This window comes from Cyprinodon tularosa, unplaced genomic scaffold (genome assembly GCF_016077235.1).
Source record: "Cyprinodon tularosa strain WSP-4 unplaced genomic scaffold, ASM1607723v1 ctg44, whole genome shotgun sequence".
NCBI classification, from domain to species: Eukaryota; Metazoa; Chordata; class Actinopteri; order Cyprinodontiformes; family Cyprinodontidae; genus Cyprinodon; species Cyprinodon tularosa.
Genome location: NW_024039163.1, coordinates 1934224 through 1948784, shown reverse-complemented (window position 1 = coordinate 1948784; position 14561 = coordinate 1934224). Strand labels below are relative to the sequence as shown.

The window sequence follows — 14561 nt, the reverse complement described above, 5'->3', positions numbered from 1 at the left end:
TCCACAGCCCCCCACCATGGGGGGCTGATGCTATGACGAGGGAGGCTGCAGCCCCCGCAGCACCCCCCGTCCCGTGCCACTGTTGCTTTATGTAACTCACGTTGAGCCTGGTTCTGCTTGAGGTTCCTTCCTGTTAAAAGGGAGTTTTTCCTCTCCACTGTCGCTGCAAGCATGCTTAGTGTGAGGAATGGCATTCAAGTCAATGAGTTGATGCAATCAACTGGTTTTCCTTAGATAGAAAACTTTATATCAATTTGACTGTATGATCTGGTGAACTGTAAAGTGCCTTGAGATGACATGTGTTGTGAATTGGCGCTATATAAATAAAACTGAATTGAATTGAATTACTTAGTGCTCAAGTAGCTTTTTTACCAATTTTTTTGTTATTTAACTTATTAAATATTATATAAATATTATCTATTATACCAAATACATTTTTACTTTCACTTGAGTAATTTCTGGATGGCTACTTCTTACTTTTACTTGAGTAAAAATTGTTAAAGTAGAGCTACTCTTAGTTGATTACAATTTTTGGATCCTCTACCCACCTCTGGTTATTAGAGCTCTACTGTTACTCGTCTTAAGATTGACCTTTTTTCATATCTTCTTAAATTATCATAAATAAATACTACATCAGCTAATTCAATTCTCACTTTGCTCTCCAGTCAACATAAGGAAAAGCCACTGCGGTACATTTATATAGAAGATAAAAAAAAAAAAGAATATAGAAATATAGTGAATAACTTGTTTGGTTGTTTAAACAAAGTAACCATGGTATAATTTGAATAGGTGAGTGAGGAAAGAGGCAGCTGATGGAGGCAGTGAGGGGAGTTTCCCTGCTCACAGCAGCTCGTGCCTGACAGCTAGCACAGGCAGCCAACGTCTGAACCAAGCTAGCTGTCCGACTTTTACACGGCCTCTCCATCATGGACCTTAACGGCATCTTATCCCAGCTTGAAACTGCAAACGATGAGGACACAGAGACGCTTTTACAGCGATACAGCCAAGAGGTGAGTCAGCGCTTTTGGTTTATTCAAAACAAACAGGCTGCTAACGCTGGCTAGCTAGCTTTGAGTTAGCTTTACATTGCTAGCTGAGAAGAGAGAGAGAGGTGACGTGCGGTGTGACAAACGACTTTTAATATTTACTCAATCAGTTTAATAGAACATAAAAAAATGCTGAATGCAAAACTAATATACATTTAATATAAACTGCGTGCCGACAAGATTTGGCACTTTATGTATCGAATGCATATCTCTGGATTGGTGTTTATGTTCAATGAATAAAAACCAAAATACAACACAAGGTACACATGGTAACAAACTAAACAAGTATGAAAAAGCTAACCTAAACAAATTAAATGTTGAGCATTCATCATATTAAGTAACTTTTAAAGTAATATATGACATTGATGGCAAAGCTAGTTATTTTTTTACAGCTAACAATGTCTCAGAGAGTTTGATCCTAAGCTAAGGAGCATAACGATCAATGTATTTAGTCCCTGTGAATGTGGGAAGGAATACTGTAACATGATACATTTTCCTGGTTTGTGCTTTTTTTTGTCAGAGTCAAACATAGAAGCAGTTTCTATGTTTTCCAGGCAGATTCAATGATTCATAAAATGCCAATTTGGTTACTTGTTTCCATTTCCAAGCATATGCACTACAGTAGGTTTCTGTGGAAAAAAATATCTACCAGCAGCAAAGACAGAAACAGTGTTTGTGGGTCTGAATTACTTTATGAAAACATACAAAATGTGTTCAGGTAAGAATAACTTTTTTTTTGTTTCAGAACACTCAGACCTTCACGTTTGACCAAAAAGAAGAAGCTCTGCGAAGGGTGCGTACATCCAACCGAGCAGGTTGTTAGTAGATAATGTGATGTCTGGTTGTTCATTAATTGCAGTCTTCTTTACTGTCTATCTTGTAATTTAGAAACTCTGTCAGAGTGTTTTGGCCGTTCTTGGGAGACAGGTGCGGCCCAGCTGTCAGAGGACGTGTCTGGAAACACTTCGCATCCTTTCCAGAGACAAACGGGTCCTCGGACCTGTAGCCACTGTGGATGGCATGCTGGTTCTGACTCGGATGGCGACGCTGCGTGCCCAACAGGATGAAGAGAATAAACAGGAAGCCGCTCAGGACAGTTTACAGTCTGAGGAAGAGAAGAGGGTGGTTGTGGAGGCTTTAAAGTGCCTATGCAATGTTGTGTACAACAGTTCTGCAGCTCAGCAGGTTTGTGTAGACATCCAGCTTGCACACAGCCTTTGTGCCAGCCTGCACTCCGCCCACATGTGGCAACACGAGGTGGGCCTGTTCATCTTGCGCCTCTTCTTCCTGCTGTCTGCCCTGCGGCCTGATGTGAGAGCAGTACTGAGGAAAGACTGTCACGCTGTGAGACTGTTGACAGAGGTCCTGGAGCACACGCTGGACGTGCACTGGGTCGGTACCTACGAAGCTGCTCGACCAGAACCGCAGGCTCTGCCACTGCCTGCAGAGAGCAACGAACGAGCGATGGAAGCCCTTAAAGCCTTGTTCAACCTCACGCTCTCAGAAAGTCGGAATGAGGTGAGAATGTTTGGCTTATGGCTGGTCATAATTGTGAATGTGTAAACATCTGGATTCTTGTACAAAGAGCTATGAAAAAAGTGATCCACTCTCCTTGAAGCCATTTTTAACTTTTGAATTACTGCGCTAAGAAAGGGAGATGATAACCAGGAAAACATCATGATTTCATTTGATGACTCAGTTTTCTTTTTTCCAATAAAACAAAAACATTTACTTCTTATTACTGATATTATTAGCATTATTAATATTATTACCATCATTCTGAGTTTTCTTTTTCTAGGTAAAAAAAAAAAAACATGCACTCATAAAAACTTAATACCCTATAGAAGAGTAGAGACATAAGTTTAAGTGTTGATATTTAAGCTTTCTTCCTTTATTTCTTTTTACCTGCATATTTTGATTACCTTATTTGAATTTCCAGCTTTCATATAGATTTTAAAGGAGACATTTTTATAGCCATCTACCTTTTCAGTTTAATTAATTTCTATGCTAACTAACTCTTTGTTCTTTTAGGTCGATTCAACTTTAAATATTTAACACTTGTTCTTTAAGTTTGCTAAAGTATCTTCCAAAATACAGCAGAATTGGTGGTGAAATAAAGTGGCCAGGAGCTAAATAATCCCTAAACAGTGACACTTCCAGTTCTCTGTTTGTAACAGAAGACAAATTCTGGCCTGGCCTCCAATGTTTTTTTTTTCTTAGAGGTTAAATCTTTCCTCCTTGTACATCTCTTATATAGGCTTAACAACATAAGACAGCTCTTTAGATCTGTGTTCACCCTCACCTCAACCGTCAGAAGCACCAAAGTTTCAAAATTCTATACGTGGATTGAACGCTCCCTCAACAATGAAAGATAAATGCTGCTGTTTGTACTGTACATGTTTCAAGGCTGTTGATGTCTGGTTTGTTTTAACCAAGGTAAATGGTTTCAATAGTAATAATTTTCCTGTGATTATCCAAAAATATACCTTAAGTATGCTCATGATATTCCATGCGACTTAGACGGATGAGTCTAATGAACCAAAGAGGCAACATCTGGCAGTGTAAGTCCACACTAGATCCCAGGATTATATTTGTCCCTGCGCATAGCTTCCTACCCTTCACCTGCTGCTCTGACTTATAGATACTGCTTGGTTGTTGCCATGGCCTCACTCCTAAAAACTCGTAATTCCTGCGCTTATTTAATTCAGTGTCTTTTATTTATTTTTTGGGGGGTCTGTATTTTATTTACATGCTTGATTTTCACAGGAGGATGACCACCAGTTCCGACTCCTAGCTGCAATCCTGCGTCACCTTTTGATGCTGAAAACTGAGACGGAGGAGAAAACAGAAGAAGCACACAGGTGAGAAGCAATTTCTCTCTGCTCTTTCTACGTCTTTTTCTCCTTATAACCTGTAGAATTACTCAAAACCAGACACCTGGGGTCATTCTCTGTCTTAGAGAATATACTAGACTTCGCCTGGTGAACCAGTTGAATAGAAGAGGGGCACCTGTACACAAACTGGTTCCTAGAGGTTAATCGCTTAATATGTTGGGGTTTTTTGTGCTTTTAATGTAAAAGCTATTAAAGGGTAGAAACCGTCTCCTTTTTTATACTTTTAAACTATATTTCATTGTTGTCCTGTCCTGCAACTGATTGGTGGTCATGGGAGTGTTAGCAACTGACTTGGCAAAAATGCAAAAAAAATACAGAGATATCTCCTTAGAAAAAAAAGCAAGCAGAGTGAAATGTTAAGATTTCAAATATTAATCTTAACCCTACATGTGCTAAAAGTTTTACGGCAGACTAAAACCGTACCACATCATAAAGAAGAATCTTGTGAAATGGTTTTAAAAAGGTCTTATAGGACCGGTATGAACTTGAAGAATTTCCAGGTTGTTTTATATTTATTGATGGAATCTGAACACTTCCCTTTGTTAGATTTTAGTGGTTTATTCCTGTGATGGAAGTATATCTGGGTGCTGTGTGGAGGAACCTGGCTGAGGCATGTATTTGTTATGTTTCTATTGAGAAGCCTTTTCATTGCTTTTAGTGATTTAGGAGAAGAATTGAGGGTTAACTGACTTTATGTGGCTGATAAGCAGGAAAAAAAATCTTCCTTCTTCACTGTAAGGCTGAAACTTATGTTGGAGCTGCAGAAACTTCTTATATGTATTTTGAAGTTCTGCAGCTTGTGTAGAGTGATGGCTGTGGTGGTGATCACTGTGATTGGTTTACCAGAAGGCAACAGGGTGCTGAATATAGAGTCATATGGCCTTTATATAATAATGAGGTTTAGACTTCAATTTTACCCTTATTTTCCTGCAAAAATAAAAATGCTGTTTCTAATTTAGCCACGCTGTCAACCTGCTCAACAACCTGCCTGTTTCCTGCCTGGATGTGTTGATTGACGTGCCCATCCAGGGCGGCGTGGAGGAATATGGCGGCAAAAACATGGAAGCAGTTCAAGTATTGCTGGACTTCATGGAGAGGAGAATTGATAAGGTAAATTTATCCTTAAGATCAAGTATAGGTGTGGGGCGAGTTAAGAAATATAGCCCACTTCTACCAACGGTTCAGAACCAAATGTAGGATTAACACTGTGTTAAAAACTGTTTAAATTTTCCAGCTGTGTAAAACATTTTTTCTTAATCTCATTTATTTGATCATAATTACTGGATTTTAAAATCCCTTCCTGCAAAGAAAAACTCTGTAAGCCTATTCCTGCAAACAGCGTATGCCTCTGCTTTGGTTGTTTGTTGCAGCAGATCATTAGAAATCTTCTACTAAACTGATTTTAGCTGCTTCATAAATAAGGTGTGGTTTCATCTATTATGATGTTCTGGAAGCACCATTAGTGTGCATCACAGATCCAGCCTTCTTTTTTTCCACTTTGAGTCTGATGCTGCTGCTTCCTGTTGAGAAAATCTTACTAACATATGGAAAATAATATCTGACAGCTTGCGGTTAGTGTTGAAACACCAAAGCTTTTTGTTGGTAAATATTATTGAACAGCTGCCTTACCACATCGATGGTACAACAAGGAAAGAATATCCTTTTAAAATACTAAAACAGCTTCTCAGTCCCCCAGGGAGGACTCTAAAGCTTGAGCTCAAATGGGCCTTCCACATATACAGGTGTAACATGGTCAATGTTGTGGACAGACCATCATGAAGCTTTGATCTCTGACCTACAGAAGGTCTGACAGAGCTGAGAAAGGAGTGTGAGCCAGGTGGTCAACACACCTGAATTGGTACTTTATTTTACATCTTGTTCAGCTGACTGCTAGTTCTACCAAAGACTGAGGGACTATAGCCTAATTGATAAATTTGAAGACATTCTTACAAATTACCATTTAAAGATGGTGTCATTTGTAAATCAAAATGTTTGACCTAAAAACAGGAAACAGTCTAATTCAGTGTCAGATTGGGAGAGGAAAAAGGTGTTCTTTTATAAATGAAATGGAAAAATCTGTTTATGACTGTATAAAGCCTTTAATTGATCTCCTGCTTAACAAAGTTCCCTTCGATCTGTAGCTGTAATCGCAAACATTTAGTTGACTATTGTGTCTCTTGTATTAGTAACGAGGTTAAATTTTAATTCAATTTTCTGAGTTCTGGAACAGGACTTGTTTATGCATTTCCTGTACTTTCTTATTTTGCTGTTCAATGTTTAGATCATCTGTGTGGTACTCTGACAATAGTTAGCTGTTTTGTGTCGCTCCCCAAAGTGCTCCAACTACAAAGAAGGTTTGACTCCAGTGCTCAGCCTGTTAACCGAAGGATCCAGATGCCACAGAGAGATTCGCAGATATATCAAAACTCAGGTAATGCTCAGAACCAAGCAGAAACAGCTAGAACTAAACAAACAGAATTACTTAGTGATATTAAAAACTGTTGTACATTTTATGTAGGTACTTCCTCCACTGAAGGATGTGAAGAACAGACCAGAGGTGGGAACCACCATCAGAAACAAGCTGGTTCGCCTCATGACGCATGTGGACATGGGTGTAAAGCAGACTGCTGCAGAGTTCCTGTTCGTCCTCTGCAAAGAGAGTGGTGAGTAATTGGTTTTGGGGGCTCTTAGAGCTGGGGTATACTTGTATTTTCCTCCTTTGGGTGGCACACAGTCCCAGTCCTTTTATTTCTTTAGAGCTCAAGCTGCCTACCCTATTACCACACTGGGGGGCTGGGGATCTCCTCTTGGGTTTGGGGGCTTGGCCCCTAGACCTGCGAGGACGGCGTATTTATGGGGAGTGTAAGAATAATATTTAGTGTCTACCTCTGTGTGCGTCGGCCCCTGAACTCTCATCCGGGTCCACCTTGGGCGTGACTGGGTGCTCTTGTCAGCCCTTCTCTGGTGGGTGTGGCCATCCCTATGTCTGCTCTCCTTGTGTCCCAGTGACCTGGGGTGCCTCTGGAGCTGGGGTCGCCTCTCTATCAATCGCAACCCCTGTGGGGCGAGTCTGGGGACTCCCACTCCTGCTATTGAGCATACTTTCCTTTTGAAGAAGCTTTGTAAATCATCCATCCACAAGCATGCCCATGCATCCCTACCACTTTGGTTCCAGGTGTTCACTGATACTCACTAATACTAAATACTTAGCTGCGGCTACAGATATATACCACCCTAAATTAAACTGTGTAATCACCATAGGTTTTGATTTCCACACATATACTAATAGGGTATCTAAGGGATACCTGTTGCTCTGGAAGCTTTTCTGATGTTTACTTTGGTTGTCTGTTGTCTTCCTTTTGCTGTTGCCATGTTCCCTGATTTCTGTCCCTCTCGTCTCACTCAGGTGTGTTAGCAGACTTAAGGAGTTGCTGTATGTCTTCTGTGTTTTTCTCTTTTTTTTTTTTTTTTGCTGTATTGTTTTCTCTTTTCATCTGCTCCTCCCTTTTTCCTCTCTCTCTTTCTGTCTTCCCTTAGTTCTTATCCCCTCTCCCTTTCTCACATTTTCCGTCTCTTTTGCATAAGATTTTATTCCCTAAATCATTTTCAATAAAGTTTCATATATAAGGACCAAGTAGAACCTTAAGGCAACAACCATAATGGTCTGCTTGTGAAAGCAAACCTGTTGGGTTACCGTTTGTCTCTGTGTTATCATTCCTTAGAGCTATATTGACAAAACACAAAACATAAAAAGAGAGTTGTGAGTAAAGATGGGTGGGGGGAAACAGAGCCGGATGTGTTGCGAGGGTGGTGACTGTGACATTTATGCCTGGTTTAAGTTTATAAAATATTAATACACATCTCTGTGCGACTTTGCCTGTCAGTGGACAATCTTTTGAAGTACACGGGATACGGAAACGCAGCAGGACTCCTGGTGGCTCGAGGGCTACTGGCAGGTGGGAGAGGAGAGACGCAGTACTCTGACGATGAAGACTCTGACACAGATGAATACAAATCTGCCAAACCTTTGTGAGTCATTCAGTCGGCCAGCTACTATCATCTTGTTTAGTACTAAGAAAGTAGTTTGCAGATGTGCATTGAGCTTCAATTTTCTGATTCCCAGCATTAACCCCATCACTGGTCATGTGGAGGAGCCGATGCCAAACCCCATTGAAGAGATGACGGAGGAGCAGAAGGAGTATGAAGCTGAGAAACTGGCCAGCATGTTTGACAAGCTGTCAAGGTGAGACTGGAAAGTAAAAGTGGACGTATGACACTTCTACAGGCTTTGTTTAGATATGCTGTAAAGCTCTCCTCCAACCAGTGATAAAGATGTCCCCAAATGAATTGTGGTTATGAAGCCCTGGTGACTACACTGATAAAACTGATATCTAAGAAAATACATCTCTCTTAAAATAAGTGTATTTTTTCTCAAATTGAGCAGGCGAGTGAGTCACTGTGTCAATGGAATAAGACAATTTACTATTAAAATAGAAAAAAAAACTGCAGTCTATTATTTCAAGTGCATAATGTCAAATGATCTTATTTAAGGATAAAAATACCCATTCCACTGGCAGATCATGTTATTTACCTACACAAATGAGGGTAAATGCACTTATTTTAAGAAATTAGTAATTATTTTAGCAGGCCTGGGCGATCACTACGATAACGGGTGACAATTTTCCCATGTCGGTAAAAGAAATAAAACTTAATTTTGCCGTTTTTCCTGTGTGCGCTGGTGGCAGGTATTTCCTTCCCCTATAAGACACTCTAGCGTATGTAAACACGTGACACCATCAGTCGAGTCAGAAGCATGGAGAATGGCAGATGAGCCCAATGAAAAAGCGTCTAGCTGTAAAGAAAATGAAATCAGTTAATCCTGGGGAGCCAAGCGAGAGCAGAGATGAAGCTGAGCGCGCAGAGAAGAAGTCGAGAGCGTGTTTTCAGAGTTGAGCGCACGGCAGACCGATTTTGAGTGAGGGGATGCGAGTTTAAATGATGCACATTGTTCTCACTGCAGGCTCAGTTTGTTAGCACCAAAATTACACCATAAATGTTGAGCAAAAGAACACGAAATGCACAGTTTGTCTGAAAACTGTCGGGCCTGACCAAAGTAACACATCAGACCTCCTCCACCTACAGCACAACCACACTATTGAGTTCAAAGATGTGCAAAAGGCTCTTTACCTTTGCGCATATAATGTTTGTAAGAGACCAAACATTTTTCTCCTGTTCAATGAAACATTGTTGAATCTGAATGGGTACAAGACTTACATTTTTTTATTAAAAGTAATATGTAATGTGGTTTATTTTATGAATAAATTATAAATAGATCAATTGCATTTTCTACACATGCCTTTATTTCTGATAGAGGGGCCGGAGCATTTGTCGTGCATTCGTCATTATCAAGGTAAAACTGCCCAATTGATGGTGATATTGATTTGAGGTCATATCACCCAGCCCTTATAATGGCCATATAAGGGTTTACATCTGCCACTGCCATGTTGTTTTCAACAGTTATTCTGTGAACAAATGTACTCACATGCAATTTTAATTGTAGATTTTTGTGACAATTTGCATTTGTGAAATTAGCAGAATATCTACAGTATTGTGGATGTTTGCAACAGAAATGCAAGTAATGTGAGCTTTGGAGATTTTCTTAAATTGTTTACTACCCTCCTTACTCACCTTACCCTCATCCAACCACATTTGTTCAAGGTTTCTATGCAAAGAACAGATCAAATTTGCTGATACTGATTTTCTTCACTTAGAATTTTTGTTCTCCTGTTGGAATGGAGGCTTGTTTGTTTTTTTCCCCCTCAAACTAAGTGTAAACTTATGTTTTTTATAAGCTTTCTGCCACCAAGGCATCAGACTAAAGGCTTTCTTTTCACCTCCCACCACTATTTGGTTAGTTTAACTCTTGCATTATCTGTGCAGAAAGCATTAGGAAAAATAGATGTTAAATTAAAGCTTTTTATGTCTCTTTTACAGTTTGTTAGCCTAAAACTTAAAAGATAAGCCAATGTGGTTCATTTAAATTCTCCTCTTCAGAAAAAAAATGTCCCATAAATGCTTTTCCACCCAGGCTGGATGTGGATCAGGAGCGTTAGAATTAGTCTGAGGATCAGCCACCGATCCAAAGCTTGAGTCGGACTTCTGTCCTGATTTGTTGTTTTTTAACCTTCACCTGCTGGTTTTAGCTACTCCATTAGATCTTAAAGATCTTTTAATATGAGAAGATAGTTTACTAACATGAACGATATTTTTTTAAGCAATCTCACAGTGAGCAGTAAGTACTTACTGTAATAGTATTTATTCTAAACCAAAGGCATCATGACGGCAGACATGACATTTTATAGTATGTTTTATTTATTTTAGTAATTGGCTGTCGTGTGTGCGTTTTTCTTCTTAATATAGATAGTTTATAGACTTTAAATGGACCGACAGCATTTTTAAATCTAGTGTGATCCATGACAGAGAAACAGTGTGAACGATCGGAAAGCTCAGCCTTACTCTTATCTTCAAGCTGAATGGACCTAAAACACTTTACAATGTATTTTAATAAGAATACCTTCCTGACTAAAACCACTAATGCTAATAATTGCTAATTCAAGCCGTCCCTCCAGGTTATTGTGATCAGTTGAACTTGTTCACTGATTGGACAAATTGAGGATTTGACAGATAATCAAGCTGAAAAGCAACCAATGCAGTTTACTCTGCATCTGTATTAATTATCGATGGTGGTTGTCAAAATGTTATCCCCAAACAAGTTAGAAATGGATTTATGTTTGGCCATTATTTGGTTTATTTTTATAGCTCACCAGTAAGTCTGGAAAATAAGTCCTTAAAGGTAAAATCTGGAATAAGGGAAAATTGCCTGGAACATTTTGGCACAAAAGAGGAACAACCCAGAAAGAATAAATGACGTTTCTCCTCTCGGCTGATCGACTGATTCTGTTTAGAACGACTGTATGAAAAGCTGCAGGGTTCTGCTGTGTTGACCTTTTCATTAGCGAGCAGAGGCTAACGTTACCTGCTAAAAGGTGACTGGGAGCTTTCTCCATGCCAACCAGTTCATCACGACAAGAATCTCCCTCCGCCACACGAGTCTTCAATTAGCCGCTGACAGGCAGCCGTCACATTCAGGGGGATTAAATGGGAGCTGGCCTGCGTGTCGCTGCAGCATCATTACCTCCATATTAATTATCACCTAATTGGTAAACGTTGTCGGCTTGTTGGCTTGGCCTCCTTTATGTTTCTCATTGAGGCTTTTTTTAATAATTCCTCACGTCTTGACTCGCCCTTGAGGAGCCAGTCGATGGCCAGGCGAGAAAACTGACATGGGAGCAAACTAGTCAAACCAATTTGAGTGGAACGCAGATAAAGAAGAGACACGGCTGAATAAAAACGGCAACATAAGAGAGCCGACCTCGTCATTGTTGGCCGTTGAGCCATAATGAGACACGCTCGCCCAGAAAGAGAAGATTCCTCCTTTAAGGCTGCGCCGTCTTTCTTCTCTTCCCAGGTAGAGAGCTGCCTCCACCAGTGCAGGTGGCTAAGGAGATCACTCAGCAGCCTCCAAGAATGTGCTCCTCTGGCTGCACAAGTGGTCCTCTAATTAGGACATACACTCACACCCCTTTACACCTGCCAGACCCTCACTCCTCTATCACTTCTGAGCGGAGATGAGAGGTTATTTCAGTCTAATTAGGAACAATGATGTCAAATGTTTGTTTTTGAATTCAATAGATAAAGACAAAGGGGATTTTCTTTTTTTTATTTACGGACCCATTTTTCATTTATTTTCATCAGTAAATCACTTTTACTTCCAGGAATCTTTCTTTTGTGTTTGACTCTATCGAATTAATGCTCAAGATCGCTTTTTTTTAACTGATGATGGATAATTCTCAGATGGATCATCTTGGAGGGAGCAGTGACACACACAGTGCAGGTATAATTGGATTAGGATAAAGGGCCAGTGTTGGCTTTGAGGAGATTAGCTTGAGCACTGATCCTGTAATTAAACTGCTGCAGGAAGGGAGAGAGGATGGCCAGACATGCCTGATTGTCTATGAACGGGTGAGGGGAGGAGGGAGGCGGTATGAGGGCCCTCCAGTTTGCGTATGAATAAGAACAAATGCAAGGCCCTAGTCTTTCCAGAGATGGAAGGAAGCTGGAGTGTTTTGGTTTTTTTTTAGTTCTTCGTTGGCCCTCTTTGTCTGACTCCTCTGCCCGTTTCTTCCTCTCCACAGGCAGAACGTGATCCGGCCCATGGGCGTCAGGCCAGACGGGACGTTGGCACCTCTTGAAGAAACGCTCGTTTGTCCACCTGAAGAAAACTCCGATACAGACTCTGATTAGGCCAGAGTTTTCAGATCTTCTGAACTGTGACACGCTGCACTTAAACATTTTCTTTACATCTACCTGACTGTCAATCCTATAAAAAGACCCTGGCCTTCCAGTGGTACTTTTTAACCTGTAAAGTCGTTTCTGACAAGTGGGGTTTCACATAGCGTGACGAGAGAAGTACTTTATTGTAGAATAAACTGGGACACCCAGATTACTATGATGAGCTTAACTATAACTGTACAAAATTATTGGAAAATTACTAGGCATGTTAATGATGGAAAACATGGAATAGAAATTTATCTTGAAGTCTGTCAGCTATTGTTTTTTTTTTCCTGCTTCTCGCAGGGTTGTTGGTTTATACATTGCCCTGTAAAAGTATTCATACTTCTTTAAACTCTAACCGTACATTTTTATGCCAGTTTACTTCAAACTTGGCTTATTTGAAATCCATCACAAACTAGTGCATTATTGTAAAGTTGGGGCATAGGAATACATTGAATTTTTAAATGTTTTTACAATCTAGAAACTAAAAAGTGTGTTGGACATTTCTGTTATCAATACATTCCCCCTTTGCTGCACATGCAAATCTTCTGGGGATTTAGCAGCTTTGCTAATCTAGATACTAAATGTCTTTATAAAATAGCTCAAGCTTAGTTAGACTAAAACTATTTTTAATAAATTGACTTCCGCAGGCAGTTTAAGGGTATTTTTCCTGTAGCTTGTCTATTTTCAATAATTAGCAATGATCTATCATTAGGTACTTAGAAGTTTGTGATCATAACATGGAGACTTTCAAGGGGTGTGAATACTTTTGTAAGATACTGTATCCGGTGTTGTACAGATGCCTAGTTTCATGCATATACAAAAATCAGTGAAATATGTTTAAATTGGTAATTTTTGTTCAGTGAATGACTTAATGCCTAAACATTAGCAGAGATATGAAATGAATAAAGAATATATTGGGGGTTTTTTTTTAGGCCTCATTTAGAATTTCCTGAAGTTCTGTTGGAGACCTCAGATGGTTCTTCATCTGCACCGGGAAACGGCCGAACATTCAAGCCTCTGAAGGCATTTTATAGTTTGGGTCAGTCAGGTATCAATATGTACGCATCATGGAAAATTTCAACTCATTTCCTACATTCAACTGTTTTATGTACATAAATTGGGATTTTGATTTGAGCTTTATCAATCTCTCAGGTCACCTTGTCTAAAAAAGATGCAAAGTGAGAGTTAAAGTCAAATTTAGGATTTATCTACAGAACTAGTGAAAATTAACAAAGTGAAATGAACTGTTGCTGTAATGTGGGGGAGTTGTTGGCATTGTCTGCATACACACAATGGAGGAAATGCAGCGCATGTGTGAAAAATGGAAGTGGTGAAATGATCTGGAACTGGAAGGTTCTTCCCGTTCTTGGACTCAGATTGCTGGTTACTCAAATCATCTGTGGCCTTTTTGGTTAATTATTGCTTCTTTAGGAACATAGAGTATCTTTTACTTTTTGTGAACACATATGCAAAGGTTTCAGGTCTTAAAAATAATTCCTTTGTCAGTTTGATTCCTTTGTATTTTTTGCTTTACTAAGTTCTTGTTCGATTCAGTTGAACCACAGTTTAACATTGGACAGCTAACCGCCTCCTTTAGGCTGAAGTCTCGCTGCCCGTCCAGAACTGAAGGGTTCTAAAATCAGGCAGCTCAGATAAAACTTAATGAATGTTGCACACAGAGTAAATCTTCCTGAATTCAGGATTCGCTAGCCAAGACATTCACTTTGTAAGCTGTTTATAGAAGAAAAGCTAATATACAGTTGCTAAATTTAGGAAATCACAACTTTTGTGGACTTATAACAAAAAAAAACACGATTGTAATCTATTAACTATTGCAAATTATAAACCAGATTTTATTTTTGCCCCTTCAAATGCACAATTTTAAACATTTTGTGCAGCTGTAAGCCCAAATATGCTTAGAAATTTATAGTAAAAGTTGTTGGTACAGTAAGTTTTACCACAACAGAAATGCTTTCAGACTGTTATATTTTCTTATGTTTTTTGTAAGTTTTGTATTGCAACTGTTTAGACCTTTATGCTCTGCTTTAAGTTATGCTTTTATTTTCCAGCGCATTTATCCTGGCATGCCTCCAGAATTTGCATGAACAGGAATAGTTTGTTCTTTTTGCACTTTGTGTACGATAGGCAGCACTACTTCATTCTGTGAAGCTTTTCCACTGAAAAGTTAATAAAGTGAAGACCAAGACTGACTGTTTTCATTACA

General features: G+C 39.5%; 1 protein-coding gene across 1 annotated transcript; it reads left to right on the top strand.

Annotated features, from left to right (window-relative positions):
* Positions 1–815: 815 nt before the first annotated feature.
* On the top strand, positions 816–14548 carry ric8b (RIC8 guanine nucleotide exchange factor B). The gene is made up of 10 exons (XM_038299984.1): positions 816–1010; positions 1792–1839; positions 1935–2564; positions 3813–3907; positions 4900–5050; positions 6276–6371; positions 6459–6603; positions 7825–7969; positions 8064–8183; positions 12196–14548. Exons 1-10 carry the CDS (start codon positions 927–929, stop codon positions 12302–12304), a joined length of 1623 nt encoding a protein of 540 aa, XP_038155912.1. The 5' UTR covers positions 816–926; the 3' UTR covers positions 12305–14548.
* The last annotated feature ends 13 nt before the right edge of the window (positions 14549–14561 follow it).